At 52.3% G+C, this 24,943-nt stretch overlaps 1 protein-coding gene across 1 annotated transcript; it reads left to right on the plus strand.

The window, feature by feature from the left end:
- The first annotated feature begins 446 nt into the window (after nucleotides 1-446).
- Nucleotides 447-21,221, plus strand: SLC40A1 (solute carrier family 40 member 1). The gene is made up of 8 exons (XM_054723444.1): nucleotides 447-747; nucleotides 1,215-1,282; nucleotides 5,444-5,603; nucleotides 7,818-7,933; nucleotides 8,897-9,023; nucleotides 15,463-15,708; nucleotides 16,602-17,261; nucleotides 19,635-21,221. Exons 1-8 carry the CDS (start codon nucleotides 705-707, stop codon nucleotides 19,946-19,948), a joined length of 1,734 nt encoding a protein of 577 aa, XP_054579419.1. The 5' UTR covers nucleotides 447-704; the 3' UTR covers nucleotides 19,949-21,221.
- Nucleotides 21,222-24,943: the final 3,722 nt, after the last annotated feature.

The following is a 24,943-nucleotide window of genomic DNA, read 5'->3' on the forward strand; positions in this document are numbered from 1 at the left end:
CGGCCTGGGGACACACCCCGACATGAAGATGGTTTTCGTTAAAAAGAAAAAAAGGCTTCCGCACGCCCGGGCTGGAGCTGTGCAGCGCTGCCCTCCGTGCGCCCCGGGCCGTGCGCCCCCGGGCCGTGCGCCCCCTCTCCCCACCGCCCCCGCCCCCGGAATCGGAGCCCAGCCCGCCCTGCCAGCCCCTGCGCCCTCCGATGCCCCGCGGCCGCCCGGAGCGCGCGCCCTGGCCGGGAGCCGCCGGGAGTCCCCGCGGCCGCCAGCTGTTTGCAGCCGGAGGGGGAGGCGGGGACGCGGCGGCGGCCGCCCAGGAGCGGGGCGTGGAGGCGGCACCGCGGGGTCCGGGCGGCCGGCGCCGGGGCGGGGAGGGCGGGCGGGGCGGGGGCACGGAGCTCCGCCCCGGGGCTATAAGGCCGGGCCGGCGGGCGGCGGCGGCGGCGCGCGGGGCAGCGATCGGCTGGCGCGGTCGGGCGGCAGCTCGGGCGCGTCCATAAGGCTTTGCCTTTCCGACTTCAGCTACAGTGCTAGCTAAGTTAGGAAGGGGACCCACCCGCCGCCTCTGTCGCCGCAGCTGTCGCTCCGGGCGCTGGGCTGTGCGTTCCGCTCCCACAGGCGCTCCCGCCGGCTCCTCGCACTCCCGTCCCCAAGCACCTGCGCCAGGGCGGTGGCCGCGGCCGCACCACGAGTGGGGGGCACCAGCCATGACCGGGGCGCGCGAGCAGGACCGCCGGGGAGGATGCTGCGGTGAGTGGCCGGGCAGGTGCCGGGCGCGCGGGCTGGGCGCGGGGGCGCGGGGGCGCGGGGGCGCGGGCTCGGGGATGTGGCTGACCTGCTAGCGGAGCGCTGGGTGCCCCTTTGGCTCCTGTGTTGGTGGGGGTGGAGGGAGACGTGGGTTCCCCGGTGTGGGAGGAGCGGCCTGCAGGCCGGCAGGGGCGAGTGGCCTGGGCATGGGGATCCCGGGAAGACCTGGCGCCCAGGAATGTCGGCACGCGCTGCCCGCTGCAGGCGAAGGCGTGCAGGCAGCACTGGCCCAGGTCCTGCTACACTGAAGGGAGGGTCGGCCTGACAACATGCAGTGGCTTACCCCCCCCCCCCCCCCAAACCGTTCTCCATAGTCGTGTTCCACAGTCATTTAAAGTGGACACACATTCCAGCCCCGTCCTACTCCAGGGAGGAAGCATGCTTTTGATCTCCGCCCCGTGTCTCTGCAGGGTCCGTAGCCAACTACCTGAGCTCGGCCAAGTTCCTCCTCTACGTGGGCCATTTTTTATCCACTTGGGTAAGTGGCCTGGGCTGTCCTTCTTACCACACACTTGCACAATTTCTGGTTTCCTCTGGGGCCAGCTGTTTGAAGCCATCCTCCAGTGTGCCCTGCAGCGAAAGACATACATGATCCAAACACATGCTTTTATGGAAAAGTGTTTTTCCTCCAGGGTATTTTCCCGTGGGGTTAGTAAATACTATTTAATTTCCAGGTTATTACACTTCATGTAGCGAAGGACAGCATTAACTGGAACAGTAATGTTTGCATGGTTTGTAAATGTTTATTTCTTCTTCTTCATTGTTAGGCTTAGTAAGTGGTAGTATCTGCCGCTAAGAATGCATGGATGCCTCAGATACCTTCTTTTCTTTCATGGTCTATTTTTAAATTTTCCTTTATTAAATTTTTGTTTCGGCGTACTGCACTGTGAAACTCCAGGAGGATAGCGGAGTGACTGACTTAGGCTAAAAATGGCACCCTAAGGTTAATGTAAATGAAACGGACCCTCACTCAAATACCTGCGTGATGGACATCCTGGTCTTTAAAGATGTTACCTGTGGGCAGGTGTGGGTGGGGCGCCGCAGCCTGGCTGGAAGCCATCAGGCCCTGAAAATCGTCTCCTGACTCATGGTTTTTCCTCTGACTTCCTCTGTGGTCTCGGAAGGGTCCCTGTGTTTCTGTGGGCCTGGGTTCTGCTGTCAAACCCCCCCCCCCCCGCAAGAAAGACTGATCCCAAAAGGGTGTTGGATGTGTATTTAACTCATGATGACGAGACTCTTTAAAGTTAAACAGTTGTTCTTCTCGTTTAGAAGCAACGAGTCTGAGTATATTCTATTCACACCTCACATATGTTTGATTAAGAAGAACCGTAGTCAGGAGAAAGAATTTTCAGAGTCCATTTGGTGACGGTTGCTTTCCTTTTACACTGGAAACTTCTAATAAATCATCCTGAAGACATGCGTGCGCACTATCGTAGGAGGAAATCTGTGCCCCGGGCCCTCGGGGAATTCTTAGCCGAGTTATCAGCTCCTGAAGAAACAGCCCTCGGCGGTGGCCTTTGCGGGAGGCAGACTCCTGTCTTCCCGAGGCCTGGACAGGGGCCCTGCAGGTCCCTGTGAGCTCAGGAATCCGCGGCGGGAGGGTTTGTTCCCAGCAGCTGACGGCTCTAGGCGGAAGGCTAGTAAAAGTGCTCTCCCTTAGTCTAACTCCGTGGTTTGGTTTTCCGGTGTAACTCGGCAAGTATTAAGTATTGAAACAACACAAAACAAAACAAAACAATACCCAGGGATGGAGGGAGGACCTGAAGCTCTTACCTTGTGGTCTGGGCTGTACATGAGGGCAGCGACGTGCCTCACCCCCGAACACGACACGTTCAGGGTTTATGGGACCCTCTGTTCACAGGGGGGGAGGTCAGATTTGCCAAGGATGGGACTGTGGCTGCAGGAGGGCTGCTGGGTCACAATGTGAACGCCACAGCAAAGTGACAAGCTTAGAGCAATTTTACAAGTACGTTGAGCAAAGGGAGTTCTTGTGGGAAAGTTGTATCTAAAGCAACCCCCCCTGCCCCCCCCCCAAAAAAAAACAACACCCCAGCAACTACAATCATATCAGGGTTAGAGGCTTTTCACTGCTTTTCAGTGCAAAGGAAGCGTGTTTCTCTGAATGATTCTACCCTTTGAGTTTTGTGTCCTCCTTGACATTCCGCCTGATTTTATTACAACCAAGTGTGGGTGCCGATGCACCTACATCTAGCTGTTTCCCTGCCAACTGCCAAACCGTGGCTCCCTGTACACGGAATACGGAGGCGGTACCGCAGACGGTTATACGAGCTCGGATGTGTGCGGGGTTGAAGGCTTTTGTTCCTGACTTCATTTCTCTCTGCCAGGGGACCCATCCGTTTTCCTCTAGGCACTATATCAAATACAAAGTAGCGTAAGAAGTGGATTCCATCAGGGAGCTTCTCATATAGGTTAGTATGGGCTTTAACAACGATATCCAATCACAGAAAGGTGACCCGTCGTGGAAGGGGTGCCATGCTTCTTACGTCACCATCCTAGGACCCGTCTCCCTTTATTCCCCAGATCTCTGCAGGGCCCGGCACTCCCTTCCTTCCGGTCCCTGCTCGTAGAGGTCTCTGTCGCTGCCTCATGTAGAATGCCACCTTCCAACCCCATCCTACGTCCATTTTCGGTCACACAGTTACACTGCTTGGCCAATCCCAGATGTGTTTTTGGTCTTTGTTCTCTGGGATGCAAGCTGCATGAAACCATGGACCTTGGTTTTCTTTTTTTTAAAATATATGTTTATTGATTTTTTGTACAGAGAGGAAGGGAGAGGGAGGGTATAGAGAGTTAGAAACATCAGATGAGAGAGAAACATCGATGAGAGAGAAACATCAATCAGCTGCCTCTTGCACACCCCCTACTGGGGATGTGCCCGCAACCAAGGTACATGCCCATGACTGGAATCGAACCTGGGACCCTTGAGTCCGCAGGCCGATGCTCTATCCACAGAGCTAAACCGGTTTCGGCAGCTGTTGCTTCTTAAAACGAAAAGGCTTTGGAAATTGGGGTAACTGGAGGAATTTTATTCCCCTCTATCAAGGAAGGGCCATGCCATGCAGGGATAAGCAAGAGAGAAAATTGCCTCTTAATAGCACTTGTTTTGATACTCTGGAGGAATCTAAAACAAATTCCGTTGGAAAAAAAGATAGGAATAGAAAAACGATAGAAAAAAAAAAAAAGAAGCAATAGTAGTAGAATAATATTTCTTACTCTTTAGGTTAAAAAAGAAGAAATTCACTTGTGAAGGCAACTTATCATTTGGTGCATTTATGTGTTTTAGCCTTTTCCTTGGGAGCTATTCAGAGGAATGGAGGTCAGAACCAAGTACCTCCTCTCTCCAATCCCATAAGAATTTAGGCTGGAAATGTTGTTTCCTGTAGTGATTTCTAGGGATAGGTTATGATAGAACAGTGTTGTCCTGTTTTATGTTAACCTGTTAGGAATGGAGCCTAAAATATAACAAGGTCCATTATAGATTTCTTATACATTAATTTAACTGATTCACTGAAAAGTTTGTCATGCCACATTTTGCAGTGGTGAATTCCCAAATTCCTGTATACTCTGGAATCCTATATAATAAAAGGCTAATATGCAAATCGACTGAACAGCGGAACAACCAGTTGCTATGATGCACACTGACCACCAGGGGGCAGACGCTCAATGCAGAGCTGCTCCCTGGTGGTCAGTGCATTCCCACAGGGGGAGCGCCGCTCAGCCAGAAGCCGGGCTCATGGCTGGCGAGCGCAGCAGCGGTGGTGGCAGGAGCCTCTCCCGCCTCTGCAGCCGCGCTAAGGATGTCCGACTGACAGGGAGCGGGCCTAAGCCATCAGCCAGACATCCCCCAAGGGCTCCCGGACTGCGAGAGGGCACAGGCTGGGCTGAGGGACCCTCCTCCCCCGAGTGCACGAATTTCATGTACCGGGCCTCTAGTGAAGAAATAAGTAGTTTCTCCTTTCAAAACCCATCTTTGTTAAAATGTAAAAATGGCTGCTTGCTATGCGTTTATTTCTGATGTCTTCTTTCATGCAGGGCCAGAGTTGGCCCATACTAATGTCACCTTTCAGATTGCCCCGCTGCTTTATGACTTTGAAATTTACTTGTGAGATGGAGCATAGATTTTAGAACATTAGAGGTACAGAAGGCTTTAGAGATGGATCATTCTTATCATTTTACAAATTAGGAACCTGGTGGTTTTTGGGCATCCAAGGCACATGCTGCTGTCCGTGAGCTCTGCCAGAGGTCCATTCTGATTCAGAGGCGAACTACCTCGGGACAGGCCCACTCCAGGCTCAGAGCCTGACACACTAGGAATCAGCTTTTGTCTTAAAACACCTTCTTAGGTCTGGAAACTTCTTTTTCTAGAATGAAAGGGATTGTGTGTATTTCATTAATAGCATGCTCTTTCCGGTTCACGTAGCCCTTGAGCAAGAGCCGCTGCCACTGTGCCAGGATGGACGGTCTTGACACGTGGCCAGTATTCCATCCCCAGAGGAGCTGACCTTGAAAACGTCGTGAGGTCGCCAGAAAGTGCCCTCCGATAAGGGAGCAGCTTCCTGAGAATGAGTGACCCGAAGCTGAAACCACCCGGCCACACGTTGTCGCCCCTCTGTTCCAGGGGGACCGGATGTGGCACTTTGCGGTGTCCGTGTTCCTGGTGGAGCTCTACGGGAACAGCCTGCTCCTGACGGCCGTCTACGGGCTGGTGGTCGCGGGGTCCGTGCTGGTCCTCGGCGCCATCATCGGCGACTGGGTGGATAAGAACGCCAGGCTTAAAGGTGAGTGTGCCCGGCCGGCGTGGCTCTGGCTGAGCGTGGACCCATGAACCAGGAGGTCGCGGTTCGATTCCCCGTCAGGGCACAGGCCTGGGTTGCGGGCTCAGTCCTCAGTAGGGGGCGTGCAGGAGGCAGCCGATCAGTGATTCTCTCTCATCACTGGTGTTTCTCTCTCTCTCTCTCCTCCCTCTCCCTCACCCTTTCCCTTCCTCTCTGAAATCAATAAAAACACATTAAAAAAAAATAATAAAGGTGAGTGTTGTTACAGCCATGCCTTTGTATTCATGGACCAGCACCTGAGCTGCAGGGAAACCCCTGTGGCGGCCCGCTGTGCACCCCGCTGAGTGCTGGGGGGCTGGGCAGCACCGCCCCATGGAGGCTCTGGGCCCCTGCGCAAGGCTAGGGCGACAGGATACTGAGCCCATAGGTTGGGGGAATATCTCTGGCTGTTCAGACATCCCACAGGTCAATGATTAACCGCAGGCTTTTCTGAGAACCGTGTTAAACATTGAAAGTTTGCTAGACGCTGGGTTCTTTCTCACCGGGACTCACACCGGAGTCTCTTTGGTGAGAGGTTCCTGGGGCAGCGCCAGCTGCTGCCCCCTGGGCGGCTGCATTTCACGCAGAGGTGCGTGCAGGGGATTGAAAACTACAGATTCAAGAGAGAATGTCGGGGTCTGGGCCGCGGAGAGCCGAGTTACACATGTGTTAGGGGAAGGAAGAAAGAAATACATTAACGCTCACTCCAGGGCAGTCACTGAAACCCCCAGGTGTCCATAGGAAAGGGAGAGCGTGAGGGCGCGGTCCAGCTGTTGAGAGGAATCGGCAGCATCGCCCTCGAGTGCTCCGCTGGTAGCGCCCCGGCCTGGCCGTCGGGGTCAGGAGAGCCCTGATGCTCACATCTGGGACCTTTTAGGAAAACGGCCCAGATGCACATTTCCCTGTTGTGAGGACCAGTAGACCCAAATAGACGCAGGGAGAAAGGTGTTTTCCATCCTGGAAACCCTCCTGGCTCTTTACATCATTGTTCACGGACCGAGAAATGGTCCCCTGGGTGCTGACCTCCTGATGGCGGAGCACTGGCGCCGTAGGGCAGAGGGGCGAGTGGAGGAAAGGTGGCTAGCAGCTCCCTCCTGGACCCGGGAACCGGCTCACCGGCACCTCCCTGAGATCTCTGCTCTCCGGGCCGAGTTCCCCTTCTCCCTTCAGCCTCAGCTCACGCCTCTGCTGTTCTCCGTGCCCCTGGTGGTTACCTGGTCACCTGTCCTTCCTCCCTGTAGCCGGTGGGGTCCCGAGAGCTAAGGACCTCGTCCAGCTGCTATTCGATCCTTGTGCGACACGTGACTGCGTCCGCGATGAGTTATACGTGGGGTTTTACTTCAGGCTGATTTCACACGACGGTCTGTTGTTTCTTGAGGCTGTGACGTGGCCTCCCAAGCCAGCCCGAGCGTGGCTGTCCTGGCCGACGGCGCTGTAATGACCCGGCAGCGGCCTGGTGCCCAGGGCTCACCGCGGTGAGCGTTTTATTGAGCATCGGCCTCTGCAGGAGGGAGGCCGGCGTGAGGGACTCGGCGTCCCGCCCTGGTCCTCTGCCCTGGCAGGTGGGGGAGGAGGCGCCAGGGTGCCCTCCCCAGGTGTCACCTGTCCTACACAGCGCTTCACCTACAGGATGGCAGCCTCCGCTCTGAGAAGGCCGGCGTTTCTGGGGGGGGAGGTGTAGCGTAGACATCACAGCACTGACGGACAGGCCTCGATGCCAAAGGATGCGCCTGCCTCCCCCGACACACTCTGGCACGTCTCTCCTGTGTGGCCGCCCTCCGTACCCTACCAGATGGGCCTGCGTGGGGGAGGCTGCGGACCCGGGACCTCCTCCGCCTCCTCTCACTCCCACCTGTCCCCGCCGAGCAGCCAGAGCAGAGGGAGCTGGCCGTCACCCATTCCGCCCATGATGGTGCGCCTCCCTGACAACCGTGGCGTGGCCATGTGGGCATAGGAGGGGCTCCAGCTAAGGAAAGGGCTGGCCCTGCCTCCTGTCTGCGGGCTCCGCGGCCTGTGTGACCCGTGTGACCGGCGGGCTGTGGAGCGGGTGAGGCGGACCTGCCTCGGTCCTGCTGGGCTCACCCCTGTCGGCATGGCGCTGGGGGTGGCCAGGGATGGGCGGGTGGAAGCAGCCGCGGAGGCGTCGGGTGGCGTGCGCTGAGGCTGTCCCCTCTGCAGTGGCCCAGACGTCGCTGGTGGTCCAGAACGTGTCGGTCATCCTGTGCGGCATTATCCTGATGATGGTCTTCCTGCACAAGGACGAGCTCCTGAGCATGTACCACGGCTGGGTCCTCGTAAGTCCTCCACGCCGTCTGCGCGGCGGGCCGAGCGTCGGGAGCGGGGACAGAAGCTAGGGGGCCAGGGCGTGTCTGCTCTTCTAACGGGACCTTTTAATACCCATCTCTGTGTCTACATTAATAGCCCCCGATTTTTGTTTTATTTAGTTGTTAGTTTGTGTGTGTGTGTGTGTGTGTGTGTGTGTGTGTGTGTGTGTGTTTTGCCCGTAACAGCTACTCATTAAGAGTTGTTTGAATTTAAATTTTGTCCTATGGGGTTTTTTCCTATTTGTTTTCAATAGCATTTCTAAGAGTTCATAATATAATTCAGTTGTTAGTTTTCAGCCCATTAGAATTAACCTGTAATTTGTTCATACTACATAAGAAATATCACCTATATATATGTTAATCAGTCATGATTGTGTTCTTCCAATGAAATTGGTATTTTTTGGGGGGGGCAGGGCATGGGCCAGATAGCTTCTCACACTGTGATTTTATGAGCGCCCAGGGAAAGAGGGAGATGGGTGTGGTGGGAAGGGGTGGATTCGATGTCACCATTGAGTCCTCTCATGTGTATTCGGGCCGATGTGGTGGAGTGTCCAAGCCAGGTGTGAAGCAGACATCTTCAAGTCCATCCCCTTTTTGTTGATGAAAAACCTAAGACAGCACTTTCCCCCTCACACTTTCTCCAAAGGAGACATCTGTGGGGGAAACAGTAAAACGACCCCCATGGTAACACTTTACGGTAACCGTCACATGAATATTCATGTGACTAGCATGATTTTTATATGTGCTACGGAGGGTACGGAATAGGGAGATACTGGCCCTGGGGATCTGTGGTTTCATATGTAAAGATGAGATGACTGGTTAGAATGAAACTCAAATCGCAGTTTGGTTGTTGTGCCACCAAAGACCCTGTTAAAGGACAGTCACGTCGGGGTGCAGGACCCTGACACTCAGCCCTTCCCGGTGACTCCTTAGACTTCCTGCTACATCCTGATCATCACCATCGCCAACATCGCCAACCTGGCCAGCACGGCCACCGCCATCACCATCCAGCGGGACTGGATCGTCGTGGTCGCAGGAGAAGACAGGAGCAGGCTGGCAGGTGCGTGGGTTTTCCCTTTTCCACGATGGGTCATAGTGGGTCACTTTTAATCAGTGATAAACAGGACTGTGAGCCTTCGTTTCTGGGTTTTTCTTTTTTTTAAAAAAATATATTTCTTTTATTGATTTCAGAGAGGAAGGGAGAGGGAGAGAGAGAGAAACATCATTGATGAGAGAGAATCATTGATTGGCTGCCTCCAGCACATCCCCCACTGGGGATCGAGCCCAAAACCCAGGCACGTTCCCTTGGCCGGAATCGAACCCGGGACCCTTCAGTCCACAGGCCAACGCTCTATCCACTGAGCCAAACCAGCTAGGGCCGTTTCTGGGTATTTCTTAAGGACAAATTGAAAGGATCGTCTTTTTCTTACCACATTATCGATCTCAGTGCAAAGATTTATCTCCATGCTACGAAGTTAATTTATAGGATAACGAAGAAGTTTTTTATTCTATGCAGACCTGGTGAAAGGAAGAACATTGCTTTTGAGCGGTTACTTTTTTTAAAGTTCTGTTAATGGTTTCTAAATGTTTACTTAATACTTAGAACCCTGGAAATGTCACATGGGTTTTATTGGCTGTACTATGGGTATGATCACCAGTACCTCCCAGTCATACTGTGGATATTATTTTTCTCCAAACCAAATAGGAACAACTTAATTCTAGGAGAGATTCTGTACGTTAGTTCCTTCTCCTTTAAAGTTATAACCTCTAACTTCTATTACGTTATATCTGATGGGATATCGTCGCTGTTACAAATACTAAGGAAATGGAGGAGAGAATACAGTTTTTAGGAAGCTTATAGTCTTAGTCCTTCATTACACAAAAGGCCAAAGGAAGACTGAAGGATGCTGGCAAAGCTTCATATCCCGTTCGTCAGGATTCCGGGGCTCAGCATACCCTACCTCACTCAACACCCGCACCTGCCCCTCACTCAGCACAGAGACACGGCCTGGCTGCTGATGGCACAGGTGGAGGAGGAAGGCCACACCTGTCTGCTGATCAGATCAGCTGAATCAACACTGAGATCATGCGAATCACAAGCATGTTGCCCAACCGTCCTGGCAGACGGGACAGGCGTGCCTCACGCCTTCACTAGCTTTTCTAGGGCACAGAAGGCAAGATGAGTGCTGAGGTTCGCAAACAACGTTGGCTGGATCATGCGGTGTTTTTAAAAAAAAGGTAGAAAGGAGGGGTGAGAAGGAATAAGACCCGTGGACGGGCTAGAAGGGAGAGAATTGCTGGAATCATCCTTCGGGGGGCAGGGCGATGCTTAGGTGGGACGGTGCTCACAGATGCAGGGAGCCAGGCGAGTCTGCCGCAGGAAGCGCTCCCTGGAGCTGAAGGCCGTTCTCGTCCGTTTTCCTTCCTGTGGCCAGTGACCGGGAGGAAGTAATCCCATATCTCTTTCTGTCATACTGAACTGTAAGATACGTCTTCTTTAACATGCGAGTTGAGGTATGTAAGACATGTCCATGCTTTCAAATTCAGAGGGCATAAAAGGATATGTTTTGAAAATAATATATCTGATGGGATATATATTTGGGGGAGGGGAATTGGTTTTTAAATGATTTTCTTTCCCTTATCTGAATTTCTTAACTCGTTTTCACTGTAAAGTCCGAATAATCTGTAAAAAAAAAAAAAAAAAGTATTGCGTACAAAGTTACTCAGAATCCTTAATTTTTTTTCTAGATATATAAACAAAACAAAGAAAAGAAAAGAAAAGAAATAATACATAACTTTGTGGGATCTTTTTGACTGGGCCGTGATGAAGAATAACAGGAAATCCAGGACTGGCTGTTTCTCAGCTAGCTTTCTTTTATTTATTTATTTTTTAAAAATTGAAATCAGAGAGAGAGAGGGAGAGGGAGAGGGAGATAGAAACACCTCCTGCACGCCCCTCCCTGGGGATCAAGCCCACAACCCCCGCATGTGCCCTGACCTGGAATCCAACCGTGACCTCCTGGTTCATAGGGCGATACTCAACCCCGGTCACAGGGGCGGGGCTCGGCTGTCTGTCTTTATGTTCGGAATTATTGCAGAGTGGAGGAAGCCAGGCCAGCCAGGCTGTTGTCTGACCTCTGGAGTTTCTCAGGTTGAAGGAAGGAAGGAAGCTGCCCGCATTAGCTCTTGGCGAGTGGAGCTCACTCGGCCAGCAGTCCGGTTAGAGGCCCCAGTGAAGGAAAACCTTCGCCTTGTCTTTCCTCAAGGTCTCACCCAGGACTTGTGTTACTGGAAACCGTGTTTCAAAACAGGGTACAAAACCTTCCAGTCCTGAGGTCAGCAGGGGCCTAACCGTGGATTTTCGGTGCTGTTTCTGCTTTAAGGCAGCGTTAAAGGACAACAAAAAGGGGTTAAAGAGCAACAGAAAAGGTAGAATGAAGGAAAAAGAGAAGAGAGAGGAGCGGGTTCCCAGGAGCTCTGAGCTTGTGTGTCTACACAGAGCGGCCTCCTCCAGGCAGGGAGCATGCATGTGGTCCAAGCAGAGATTCAGGAGCCCAGCAGGGCAGGGCTGCGGGTGCTGTGCGGGTGTGAGCGGGTGGAGGGGAAGGGATGTGTGTATAAAGAGGACAGGTGAGCTGTGTGCTAACTGCTCCCATTCCCTTTTCCCATTGTTCCTTTTTTTTTAATTGCTCACTGCATTAAAATGTCCCCCCCACGCTTCCCCCCTCCATCAGCCCCCCCCCCCGCCCCCCAGGCCTTCACCGCACCATTGTCTGTGTCCGCGGCTGTGCCTGTGTGCACACGGGCTTCGGTTCATCTTTTCCGGCCCCCAGCCCTCCCCTCTGAGGCCGGTCCTTCTTGATTTCAGAGGAGTTTTAAAGCTGGACGTTGACACTGTGGGTAAAGACGGGGAACACGTCTGTGGAGGGCTGGACATTTTAGACTCTCGGGGGCATCCGGCTGAAGCAGAGCTGCTCCCACTGGCTTAGGAGCCGCAGAAAGGCGCTGTTTTTCACAGCAGTGCTGCCCGCTCTCTGCTGCCTGACTGTCCAGGCGCGTGAGTCAGGGTCGTATTGAAACCTCCCCTTGTGCCCCTCAGACCCGTTTAAAACGCACGTCCTTCTCAACAGACGTTTTGCCCCATCTGCTGCTTCCCCTCCTTTCCTCGTCCCTCTGGGAAGCTGTCTTTATTAATAGCTCCGGGGTTTTCCTCGCCCACCACCCTAAAGAAACATCTGCTGGCTGGCTTGGTCGAGTATGGCAGATACACTTCCTGTTTGAACTCTGTTGACGAAAAATTGATTTCGTGTTTGATGTGTACAAACCCGCCGGCTGCTATTTGCTCAGCAAATCCGCCGTTTTAAATGATTAGTCTCTGAGGTGTCATATGCCCTGCACGACAGCCAGGGCCTGTTTAATGTCATGTTCTGTGTCACAGCTGCTGAAAACAGTCAAATGGGTTTTGAATGAGCACACACTTGTCTGTTTGCCTAGGATTTGTAAAGAGGACATGTTTGCACACTGGGGTGACCGATTCTTCTCGAGCCTGGGGCCAGTGAAACGATTAGGTCTTTAGAAAGGCTGTTATCGAACTCATTCTGCTTCAGAAAAACAAAAGCTGCTGACACTAGATTACACCCAGGCGTCACTAGGTTCCTCACAGAAGGTACGAGAGGGGCAGGCGGTGGCACAGGAAGCTTCCTGCTACCTGAGCATGGAGATGTGAGAGAGCAACAGGCTATGGCCACCAACTTGTCCTGGGGCTTCCAGAGCCCAGGACTTACCTTCACGGGAGCTTGGACTCAAAGGGCTGAGTGACTCGGATGAATGCTGCGCTTCTGTCCGCGCAGGAGTTGGACCTGTGCGCGTGGGGGCGGGTGGCTCACAGGGTCGTGGTTGAGATCAGAGACCTGCCTTTGCCTCGGGGGAAAGGTGACGTGTCAAAGTTCTCCTGTTATCACAGCAGCGCCCCACGCTCCGGGGCCTAATGGGAGGTAATTTAGGAGCAGGGAGAGCAGGGGAAGGAGCGAAGGCGCTGTCGTTACTGCTCTGTTGGCCACGCACGGCGTCCCCCGCGGCTGATAGGCCGGCCTCATTACCGTCCACCCCGGGAGATAGAGGAGGAGGCGGGCGGTCGTTTGCTTGACTTCTCTCCTTCGCTCCTCTCGTCCTCCCCTCTGACTCAGCCGCACATTCCCATGGTCACGGCCTCGGCCTTGCCACCAGCACTAACTCCTCCCTCCCGTAATCTCGGCCGTGGGCACCCACATCTTGAGCGGCCACCTCCTATTTTTCCAGCTCACTCCTCCGGGACCCCAGCCCCGGCAATCCTCCCGCCTGGTCGTTCCCTACCAGTCATTAATTCCACTCCCTTTCCCCGTGTCTGACCCCTCTCGTCTCCCCTGCTTACCCAGCTTAAATGCCAGGGTCACATGGCCATCACTCACCTGGCCTCTCCCCTCTGTCACTGTCCTTTTATCAGACCCTGGGGAAGTCCACCTCTCACAGCAGAACATGGAGAAATGCACCCAACCTCGCTCACTGTTCTTAAAATTCATGACCATCGGGTGCAAGTTGGCCCTTTCACACCATTTTCTCCGCTCCCTCCCCACCCTCTTCCTCAGGGGCGATTCGGTGCCGCCTCCCTTGTCCGCACACATTCAGGGGCTCCTCCCCGCCCTCGCTTTCACCCACCATCTCGCTGTATTTTCCTGGGAAATGACAGGAGTGAGAGGAGCACGGCCATGTGCTCCCAGCAGCAAGGCGCTCTTCCCACCCGGACGTGACGCCGGGCGCGCGGCCCACGCTCAGTGTGTGCTCCCGTCTAGGAACAGCGCTGCCGCCTGGGCCGTAGTGCACACGCGGCACCTTCTCGTCCACCGTGCCATTCCCATCAGAGCACAGGAACCGGCTGTCACCTTCCTCCTCTTCATGCCCCTCCCTGCCTTGCCCTAGCCGGTGTGGCTCAGCGGATAGCGTGTTGGCCCATAGACTAAAGGGTCCTGGGTTAGGTTCTGGTCAAGGGCAAATACCTCGGTTGCAGGCTCCATCCTGGCCCTGGTGGGGGCTCACGCGGGAGGCAACCAATGGATTGTTTCTCTCACATCGATGTTTCTCTCTCTGTCTCCCCCCTCCCTTCCAGTCTCTCTAAAAATCAATGGGAAAATATTCTCGGGTGAGGATGAACAACCACAAAACCTCCTCCTCTTCACCCACCTTCCACCCATTTCTCTGTGTGTGTTTTCAGGGCAACTTAACAAAAAGGGGTGCCTGTCTCGCCAGCTCCTTCCCTTGGTCAGGGCCTTGTTCCCCGAGGCCAGGGAGCAGCACTGACATTGTGATCAGGCCACACCGCTCACCTAATACACACGGTGTCCCTGGGGTTGGCATCAGTCTCTAAGTCAACTTCAGCCGAGCACTTGTCCTCCCCGCTCCCCCAGAACGGCCCTTTGTGAAGTCCCCAGAACCTGCCCTGTGACCAGCCTCGAGCTTCTGCTCAGGGCGCGTTTTCCTGACGTAGCAGCAGCACTGCCTGGCTGATTACTCCCCCATCTTTGAAGCACTGTTACCTCTGAGCTGCCGGGGCACCATCTCTCCCGGTCTTCCTCCTGTTCGATTAGTTCCTCCTCTTCTCCCTCACCTCCAGACAGCGGCGTGCCCGGGACTCAGTTTTCAGACCTTTTCTCTTCGTTTTTTAAAATATATTTTACTGATTTTTTACAGAGAGGAAGGGAGAGGGATAAGAGTTAGAAACATCGATGAGAGAGAAACATCGATCAGCTGCCTCCTGCACACCTCCTACTGGGGATGTGCCTGCAACCAAGGTACATGCCCTTGACCGGAATTGAACCTGGGACCCTTCAGTCTGCAGGCCGACGCTCTAGCCACTGAGCCAAACTGGTTAGGGCCCTTTTCTCTTCTTGATCTACACTCACTCCCTTGGCGACCTCATCTAGTCTCATGACATTTAGAACCAACCAGCTGATGGATTCCGAATCTGGTGCCCACTTATTCTCTAGACGCACATGCATGTGCTTGACTGTCTGCCTGATGTGGCCTCCTCAATGTCAGTGTCCTATCGGAACCAAAGTCTCTAGAACCCAACGTTGCTTCTTTTGCCCCAAACGGAATTCTTCTGAAGAGGCGATTCTTCATTCTCTTTGTAGTGCCGAAGGGGCCCAGCTCATCACAGGCATTTAATTAATGTTTATGGGGGGGGGGGGAAATGAATGAATGGAGACTCACAATTGTATTCATTTTGAAAGCTGATATTAGACGATTTTCTACAATCCCCAGGGAATCATGATTTTTGAAGAACATTCATTATGACTTGATCCAAACAACAAATACTTTTCTAAGAAAATGGTTATGGTTTGCGGAGAGAGCGCTTTTACAGATTTACACGCTAGGGACCTGCACGCGTGGCCTCCGAATTGGCGCTGTGTTGGAGGCAGCCTCCGTGGTCGCAGACTCACCCGCGCTTTCGCCCACCCCTGCAGATATGAACGCCACAGTCCGCAGGATCGACCAGTTAACCAACATCTTGGCGCCCATGGCCGTCGGCCAGATTATGACCTTTGGCTCCGCGGTCATCGGCTGTGGCTTCATTTCCGGATGGAACCTGGTGTCCATGTGCGTGGAGTACTTCCTGCTCTGGAAGGTTTACCAGAAGACCCCCGCGTTGGCTGTGAAAGCCACCCTCAAAGTGGAGGAGGCCGAGCTGAAACAGCTGAACTTACACAAAGGTAAAGCCAACACAGGGTCAGCCTGTTACTCAGGGGCCCAGGCCTTGCATGGCGGGGAGACCGGACTGTTCTAGTTTACATCAGATTTTATCGCCCCGAAGGCCTGCGTGCGGCTCCCTGTGTCCCTCTGGGGGCGAGGCACCGCCCAGGCTTTGGAGGGGTGAGGAAGGGCTCTGGGTTGAACCTCGGGCTGGAATGGGACCCTGGCCCTTTTCCTTCCGGTGAGCAGTGGACATCGAGGGGCAGCTACCTGAGAGATGGCTGAGCAGGCAGAGCCCTGGCGTGGGAAGGAAGACGGGAGAACAGAATTCCTGGGAGTTCACGCCCTTGAGGCGCTTTGTAGGACGGTGGAGGGGAGTGAGGGCCTGCAGGCGGGTATTCCCGAGAAGAGGAAGGGGGCTTCCGGACAATGGAGCCTGAACAGGTCCCCCCACACCCGATGCTTCGTTCGCCCAGACAGCCCCTGTGCTTGTCTCTGATGTGGCCTCCTGAGTGTCCGTGTCCTGTCAGAACCAAGGTCTCTAGAACCAAACATGTCCTCTTTTGCCCCAAACTGAGTTCTTCCAAAGAGGCCATTCTGCATTCCCTTTATCCTGCCGAAGGCCCGGCTCAGCACAGGCGTTTAATAAACGTCGTATCTCCTGAGTTTTACTTCGGTGGGCGTCGAATTTCAAAGAGCAAGTGCGATCGTTTATGCCGCGCATTTGCCACCGGGAGCTGGTTCCTGGGCCGTGATGCTCCATGAGGAGAAGACAATGCCTGTTGTGCTGTCGTAGCCACAGGCCCCCAAGGGGGAGGGCAAGAGCAGGAGAAAAATACTGAGAGAGATAACCGCCCCCCATCCCCTCCCCCGCCCTCCTCTCCCCTCCGTAAGTGATGTCTGTTGTCCACAGAAACTGAGCCCAAACCGCTGGAGTCCACGCACCTGATGGGGGACAAGGACCTGGCGGTGCGCGCGCCCGAGCCGGAGCCGGAGCCCAGCTGCGCCGGCCAGCTGGCCGAGCCCTTGCGCACGTTCCGGGACGGCTGGGTGGCCTACGCGCGGCAGCCCGTGTTCCTGGCGGGCCTGGGGCTCGCCTTCCTCTACATGACCGTGCTGGGCTTCGACTGCATCACCACGGGCTACGCCTACACGCAGGGCCTGAGCGGCTCGGTGCTCAGCCTGCTGATGGGCGCCTCGGCCGTCACCGGCATCCTGGGCACCGTGGCCTTCACCGGGCTGCGGCGCCGGTGCGGCCTGGTGCGCACCGGGCTCATCTCGGGCTGCGCGCAGCTCTCCTGCCTGGTGCTGTGCGTGGTGTCCGTGTTCATGCCGGGCAGCCCGCTGGACCTGACCGTGTCCCCCTTCCAAGACATCCGCTCCAGGTTCATCCAGGCCGAGCCCCTGCCCGCCGTGCCCACGGGCGCCCCCGGCCCGCTCTTCCCCACGGCCAGGCCTGCGGCCAACGGCTCCGTGACCACCCTCGCCGCCCCCGAGGTGGAGCCGGGGCTGAGCGCCGAGTCCGTCCTCTCCGTCAGCCTGCTGTTCGCGGGCGTCATTGCTGCTAGGATCGGTGAGTCCGCCTCGGGGGAGCCCAAGGGCCTGCGGTAGCCCGGCCGGCGGCTCAGGGGGTGAGCAGCGCCCTGTGAACCAGGAGCTCGCGGTTCCATCCCGGTCAGGGCACAGGCCCCGGCTGTAGGCAGGATCCCTAGTGTGGGGCGTGCAGGAGGCAGCCGATCCATGATTCTCTCTCATCATTGATGCTTCTCTTTCTCCCTCTCCCTTCTCTGAAATCAGTAAAAATATATGAGAATAAAATAAAGTGCCTGCAATATGGGTTCAGAGAATTCACCAATATTCCCTGAGTGTTAATGTAAGCAGAATTCACTGTTCACCCTTAGGTATAGTACAGTCTTTCATGATGACATTTTAAAAAAAAATATTTTATTTTTTACAGAGAGGAAGGGAGAGGAATAGAGAGATAGAAACATCAATGAGAGAGAAACATCAATCAGCTGCCTCCTGCACACCCCCTACTGGGGATGTGCCCGCAACCAAGGTACGTGCCCTTGACCGGAATCGAACCTGGGACCCTTCAGTCTGCAGGCCGACACTCTATCCACTGAGCCAAACCGGTTTCGGCATGACATTTTTATAGTTTAAAAAAGTGTATTTGTGCTTTTATAAAACATGGATAGAGCTTGAAATGTTTTCCTAAATGGATATTTTAAGTACTGCTGCTTTAATGTTATTAATTAACTCCTAAGAAGAGATTAGCGATGCTAATTATATTGCCTTATAGTAATTAGAGTCTTTGTGTGGCTATGACTCTCCCCACAGGGCTGTAATTTGGAGAATGTTTCTGTGGTACAAGGCAAAAAGATAAGTAGATAAGTTTGCTGGGTGTTTTTTGGCTTAAATTTTGAAAAAAGACATGGCAGTTAGGAAAAAAATCGTCCAAAGCTTCCTCTAGCCGATGTGTATTCTATACTCGGCCAAACAAATGGATTTACAGCTCTGGAAGGCAACCTAGTGTACAGACTTCTTACAAAGCAAGATGTAAGTAATCATTAATAGAGGACCGATGGGTTATTCTGGAAATGAAACCGTATTTTTATCTTCTGGGACAAAGCAGTTTATTAATTTATCAGAGACATTAATATTCCAGGCGAGACAGCTTTATTGCAGGGGCTTGGGAGCCCAGGCAGTAAAGGCAGTGATGGTTTAACGTTTCCTTACACTTCAGTCATGACAGCATGTAGGTCAGTTCACTTAAACCTGAGAAAACCAGCACAGTCATGCGCTGCTCACCGAGGCGGAAACGCGCTGAGGAGCGTGTCGGGAGGCGGTGTGGTTGTGTGAGCACGCAGGGGCGCCTTACCCAAACCTCGTGGCCCGGCCTGCCACCCACCAGGCTGCATGGCACAGCCTGTGGATCGCAGCCTGCACGCCTGCACAGCACGCTGTGTGCCAAACACCAGAGTAAATCCACCAGAGAAAGTGACGCAACCGAGGCACGGTAACTTGAGACGTGCCAGCATAACACGACACGCTGTCTCACGGCAAACTTTTCTTTTTTACCTTTTTTATTGATGTCAGAGAGGAGGGGGGGGGGGGAGAGAGAGAAACATCAGTGATGAGAGAGAATAATTGATTGGCTGCCTCCTGCACCCCCCCCCCCCTCCCCCACTGGGGATCCAGGAGGGAATACAACCGTGACTTCCTGGGTCATAGGTTGAGCGACACTCAAACCACTGACCCACACCGTCCGGGCAAACTGTTTTTGTTAATAAGTAGAAAGAGAACGTTTTAAAATAAGGAGAACAGGTTGGTATAGTAAATACATAAACCAATAACATAGTCCTGTATTGTCATTATCAAGTATTATTATGTACTGTGCGTAACTGAGCGTGCTATATTTTCTACATCCGTCAGTGCGGTGGGTGTGTTTACACCAGCATCATCCGAACGTGTAACACGTCTCGCTCCCGTGTCACCCTGGCTGTGATGTCACCAGGCAATAGGAATTTTTCAGCTCTAGTAGAATCTTGCGGGGCCGCCATTGAATGTGTGGTTTGTCATTGACCATAACATCATTGTTGGGCACATGACTGCACTTAGGGTGGAATTATGTCTGTGATTTCAGAGCTTTGCTTTCATAGCATGAATAATCACAGAGGAACAGAATTAAGAAGTTTGTAGAGGCGATTTATTTTTGTCAGGTGGCTATAAATATTTCTTAGAGCCACTAGTAACCCAGTACTATTTCTTAATGGAAAATAATTCTCTAAGGCAAGGCCATGATCAATATGCATATGGTGGCTTTGAAGTAATGGGGCTAACGTCACTTTTTCATGTGTCAACAGATTTTCAACCTATAAATCTGAAATCTATGGCTATAAATTCTAGAGATTGACCGTCTCTAAAACAATATTCTTCATTACAGGCCTTTGGTCCTTTGATTTAACTGTGACACAGTTGCTGCAAGAAAATGTCATTGAGTCAGAAAGAGGCATTATAAACGGTGTGCAGAACTCCATGAACTACCTTCTCGACCTCCTGCACTTCATCATGGTGATCCTGGCCCCCAACCCCGAGGCCTTCGGCTTGCTCGTGCTCATCTCCGTGTCCTTCGTGGCCATGGGCCACGCCATGTATTTCCGGTTCGCCCAGAAGACCCTGGGCAACCAGCTCTTCGCCTGCGGTCCTGTTGAAAAAGAAGCTCCGGGTGAAAACCAAGCTTCCACGTCTGTGGTGTGAGCCGGCCCCACCGGCTGATCCCTGTTACTAGATCACATAGAGCGCGCGCTTGTTCTGTGCTTCACAATCCCCCGACGTGGCCGGGTGTCTCTCTCTGGTTTTCCCACCACGGTGTCTTGAAGGCTAAAAGCTGTTTAGGAAACCTCCGTCATCGGAGTGAACTGGTTCGCTTCCCTTCCATTTAAGGATGGGAAAAAATAGGACAAGGAAAAAGTCTAAATATGGAGACTAAAATGGCACATACACTGATTTTCCCCTATTTCTCCCGAGTAGAAAAATTTTTCCATGAAAGAGTGGCGAGCCAGGTGAATTAAGTTAACTTTTGGCAGATATTTATTCTCTGTGGTAGAATTCAGATGTCAGTTCGCCCCAAGACTCACGCTTGTTCAAGTCTGGCTAATTTACTTTTCTCTGTATTTTATTCCATTATAAAAACCAATTCCCCTCCAAGCAGGAAGATGCAAGTTTCATAACCAGTGTTATCCTCATTGATCCTGTCAGTCTTGAGGGGTTTATATAAATGTGGAAAACAACATATTTCAGTAGAGTTCTCTAACAGGGTCATGGTGGAACTTGAGAGAGCACCTTGGTATTGTTATTATCAGAGAGGGCAACATACCGCATTAACCTACGCAGCACTCTGTAACACGCTAACCCGCTGCAGGTAGAGCCATGCTGTGCAGTAGATGTATAACACTGAACGCATAACGACTTCAACTCCCCACTGTCTGGCCACGCACACGCGAAGCCTGAAAGTCACCCCGCAGGGCACAGATCCGGAGGTCACTCCCGCCACCCTCTGACCTCTCCCCGCCTCAGAGGGAGGCTGCGTGCTGCCCGCAGGAGGGATGGAGAAAGTAGGCCCGCACGGGAGAGGTTTTGTGTTGTCGATCACGTGACTTGTTGGGAGCCGGCGGGGGCAGAGCATCTCCCCCTTCATTGTTTGTACCCAGGAGCTATTTTTACCCAGGCGCAGAGCAAGACTGTCCCTACATGAATTCCTTTCACACGTCTCTGAGAAGCATGGAGGGAGGGAAAGACGTTTGTATATATTTTTAAAAACTGTTCGGCGAGTCCTTTTGCAACCTGCCAGCCCCAGCGGGCACTCTGCCTTAACGTTCATGCACTTTCGTGGGGACGGCGGTCCGTCGCTAGGAGCACTTTCCTAATCCTTGAGGTCGAGTCTCTTCTCTTTTCTATGGTATGTCATGATTTGCTACGTTGTAAAATCTTTGTAAAATATTTCTATATAAAACTATTTTTAAAATCTTGATGGTTTTGGCCTCCATTGTGTTCTTTAACTTTTTAAAACCACTTATTTTGTCTCGGGTCCTCTGTGTTGATCCTGTGTTTCGTTCTCTGAGAAGGGCCACAGCCTCATAGTCCCTCCTCACGGCAGCGTCGCTCTCGCTGAGGGTGGCTCAGGTAGAACGAGCGAGCATGAGGCCCGGCTCTCTTGCTTGGACCTGGAGGAGCCACATGAAGCTGTCCCGAGTTTTCTGTTCTCTTCCATGAACTGGGGACGGTGGCATTAGACCAACTCTGCCTGCCTCCCCGCTGTCCTGGTGGAGTCAAATCCTACGGAAGCACTTTGGGGACTGGAAGACGGGGTAGTCTTATTACTAGAAGTGGAGCCTAACTCATGACAGTTAAAATAGATTCCGCCCAGCCGACGTGGCTCAGTGGTTGAGCGTCGACCTATGAACCAGGAGGTCACGGTTTCATGCCCGGCCAGGGCACAGGCCTGGGTTTCAGGCTCCTTCCTCAGTAGGGGGCGTGCAGGAGGCAGCTGATCCATGATTCTCTGTCATCATTGATGTTTCTCTCTCCCTTCCTTTCTGAAATCAATAAAAATATATTTTAAAAAATAGATTCCTGCTGGTGGTCCCGAGAACAGAGCCACAGTCTATATTCAACACCTGTTTGCTGATCGGTGTCCCCATGTACTGGTCGTGGGTGCAGCTGTGACTCACACAGGATCAGAGGCGCCTTTTCTTCCCCCTAAGTTGGGAGCTTGGGAACCTGTGGCCTCCCCGCAGCTACTGCTCTGCTCGTGACTCCTGAACCGACTGCAGATGCCTCTGTTGGGCTGCTGCTGCCTGGAACCCGGCACTGACTCTCCCAGGGGCGGAGCCGGGGCTGGAGAGCTGCCCTGAGTGCTTGCAGCTGTGACTGAGGGCCTGCGACCTTGTAAAATGAATAGGAACATGGTAGCCAGGGAAAGGCTCAGCTCCTGATGCGGGCCCTGGGCCAGGCTGTGGGCTTGGAGAGCAGGGCTGTGCGGGGGAAGGAGCATGACGTTGCAGAGTTAAGAGGAGTGTTTACAGCTGCCCCTGCTCTTGGCGGAGTGTGCTCGGGGCAGGAAGAGGAGGGGCGTGGAAGAGGAGCTGCTGGGCTGGGCAACTTTGGCTGCTGGTCCCCAAGGGCACAGAGGAGGACGGGGTAGGTGACGAGGTGGCATCTCTCTGGTGTGTTTCTCAATGGGAGGACGAACTCAAATGCGTGCAGGCCCGTCAGCTAATCCAGACGAGTGGAGTCGGTCAGATACAGGAAAACAGTCTTTCCGTTAACACGTTGGTGCATTTCACAAAAGTATCACGTTGAAGTGTTTCCACTTAAAAGCAAATTCCTCACCTTTTAAAAAAATATATTTTTTTATTGATGTCAGAGAGGAAGGGAGAAAGAGAGGAAACATCCATGATGAGAGAGAATCACTGATGGGCTGCCTCCTGCGCGCCCCCCACTGGGGATCCAGCTCACAACCCGGGCCTGTGCCCCCACCGGGAATGAAGCCATGACCTCCTGGTTCCTAGGTCCAGGCTCCACCACTGAACCATGCCAGCCGGGCCCTCACTTTTTTTCATGCTTTTTTCTATTCCATGCTGACTTCTTACTGTGATTATTCAAATATTTCAACATGGATATCCTTGTTTGCCTACCAAACACAGGACTGCTGGCTATATTCACGTCCATAAGGGAATATGCATTACTCCCCGACCCTTTTTTTTCTTGAAACGTTTGGCTTCCTTGATATTCCTTTTGTTACTGAGCCCCCTTTATTAAAAAAGGGAAGATAAGGGTGTAAGTAAGAAATTACTTTCCTACTCACCATAAGACAAAAAGCAATGCCTCAGGGGCTGTTGGGGAGGCAGCGTGTGGGCAGAGCTATGGTGAGCAGGAGGGCGGGCACCAGGCTCAGAGGCCGCCCTCAGCAACCCCAGCTGCCATGCAGGAATGTGGGCCCTGTGTCGGCAGACCTCTTGATCTTTCAAGAGAGTGATTGAATGTAGACCTATGAGCCAGGAGGTCACGGTTCAATCCCCATCAGGGCACTTGCCTGGGTTGCTGACTTGATCCCCAGTATTGGGTGTGCAGGAGGCAGCCGATCAATGATTCTCTCTCTTCACTGATGTTTCCATCTCCCTCTCCCTTCCTCTCTAAAATCAATTTAAAAAACTATATTTAAAAAAACAACAACAAGAGAAGCTGAGAATCTTGAGTTTGGTGTTAAATCTCAAAAGTTTAAATGGCAACTAATTTGAAAATGCTTTTCTAGTCAAATGAAAACCATCTGTGGACTGACTACCTGTGAGTCACCCTTGGGCTGCTTTTTTTTTTTTTTTTAGCTTTTTCTCTAAGACTGTGGTCGGCAAACTGCGGCTCGCGAGCCACATGCAGCTCTTTGGCCCCTTGAGTGTGGCTCTTCCACAAAATACCACGGCCTGGGCGAGTCTATAGTGAAGAAGTGGCGTTAGAAGAAGTTTAAGTTTAAAAAATTTGGCTCTCAAAAGAAATTTCAATCGTTGTACTGTTGATACTTGGCTCTGCTGACTAATGAGTTTGCCGACCACTGCTCTAAGAGCTTGGTTTGTGAACAAGAGAATGGTATTTGAATCAAGTTTGGGAAGAGAGGGTATATATATATACATACACAAATATCGTGGAGTATAGAGAACAAGAAAAAACTGGGCAGACACATATTTGTAGCGAAAAATGTTAAACTATTAGGCACTTAAAAATAAAAAAAACTATGGCATATTGATGTCAGTGAGAATTCTGCCCTACACTAGCTCCTTATTCTGTGTGTTGTTTGCACTAATGGGTTAAAGGATAATGATTATTTATAAAAACGGTTAATTTAAAAAAACACCAATGTTTAAAGCTTGTCTGAATAAGTATAGTGTGCTCCTGCTTTAACAAAGAAAGCACAGAGTTTTAAATTGTCCAGATCCCCGCTTCCCGCCCCGCTCCCTCCTGGAATTCTCAGAAGTATTCCCTGTGAACCGTTGACTGTATCTTTATGGATAACCCTCCTAAGTGAAGTTATAAGAAATAACTTTACAGTCCCATTCGGTTTGTTTACCAAGATTATACTGATACTTATCTATATCTGTTGACTAACCAATCAATATATATTTCCCCCCCAGAATTCTGAGGGTTAAAGTCATGTTTGCATTAAGACTATTGTTATAGTAATTAAACTAAAAAATACATAGAACAGAATAACTAAAAACTCTGAAAACATAGAAGCAGGTATCACATTACTTAGTCTGGTGTGTTTATCATGACGGAGAAATAAATTCATTCTGAGGTTCCTTCCAACCGAGACTGAAAGAACATTGAGTTTTACCTCGTTCCTCCCAAATGACACTTAAAACCCTTTCTCAGTTAAATATTGCTTCTTTTCGAATAGTGTCTCTTTTCCTCTGCCTTTCAGAAAAATCTTTGCTATCCGAACACTTTTTCTGTTTTGTTTTGTTTTACAAAACAGCAGTTCAAAGAAGAGAGTCCAAACGTTAGAAGGAGCTCGTGAGGTTTATCACGAACGAGCCTGCCTGGCGGCATGAGGCCGGCCCTGGAAAGCGAAGTGGCTTTTTGCCTTATATGGAGATGTGTTTACATTTTCCAAGTCCAAAAGGGAGCAAATATTTTCTCTAAAGAGCGAACGAAGAGGAGTTCAAAGTACAAGTAAGTGCTTCCTTTCCGTGGTCTTCA

This window comes from Eptesicus fuscus, chromosome 11 (assembly GCF_027574615.1).
Source record: "Eptesicus fuscus isolate TK198812 chromosome 11, DD_ASM_mEF_20220401, whole genome shotgun sequence".
Classification (NCBI taxonomy): Eukaryota; Metazoa; Chordata; class Mammalia; order Chiroptera; family Vespertilionidae; genus Eptesicus; species Eptesicus fuscus.

What these genes read in the sequence shown, in the direction of transcription:
- SLC40A1 (XM_054723444.1), top strand. Translation starts at nt 705, where the DNA reads ATGACCGGGGCGCGCGAGCAGGACCGCCGGGGAGGATGCTGCG. An exon ending in TAAGAACGCCAGGCTTAAAG is followed by an intron (nt 5,604 to 7,817) that starts GTGAGTGTGCCC and finishes TCCCCTCTGCAG; the next exon opens with TGGCCCAGACGTCGCTGGTG. An exon ending in ACAGCTGAACTTACACAAAG is followed by an intron (nt 15,709 to 16,601) that starts GTAAAGCCAACA and finishes TGTTGTCCACAG; the next exon opens with AAACTGAGCCCAAACCGCTG.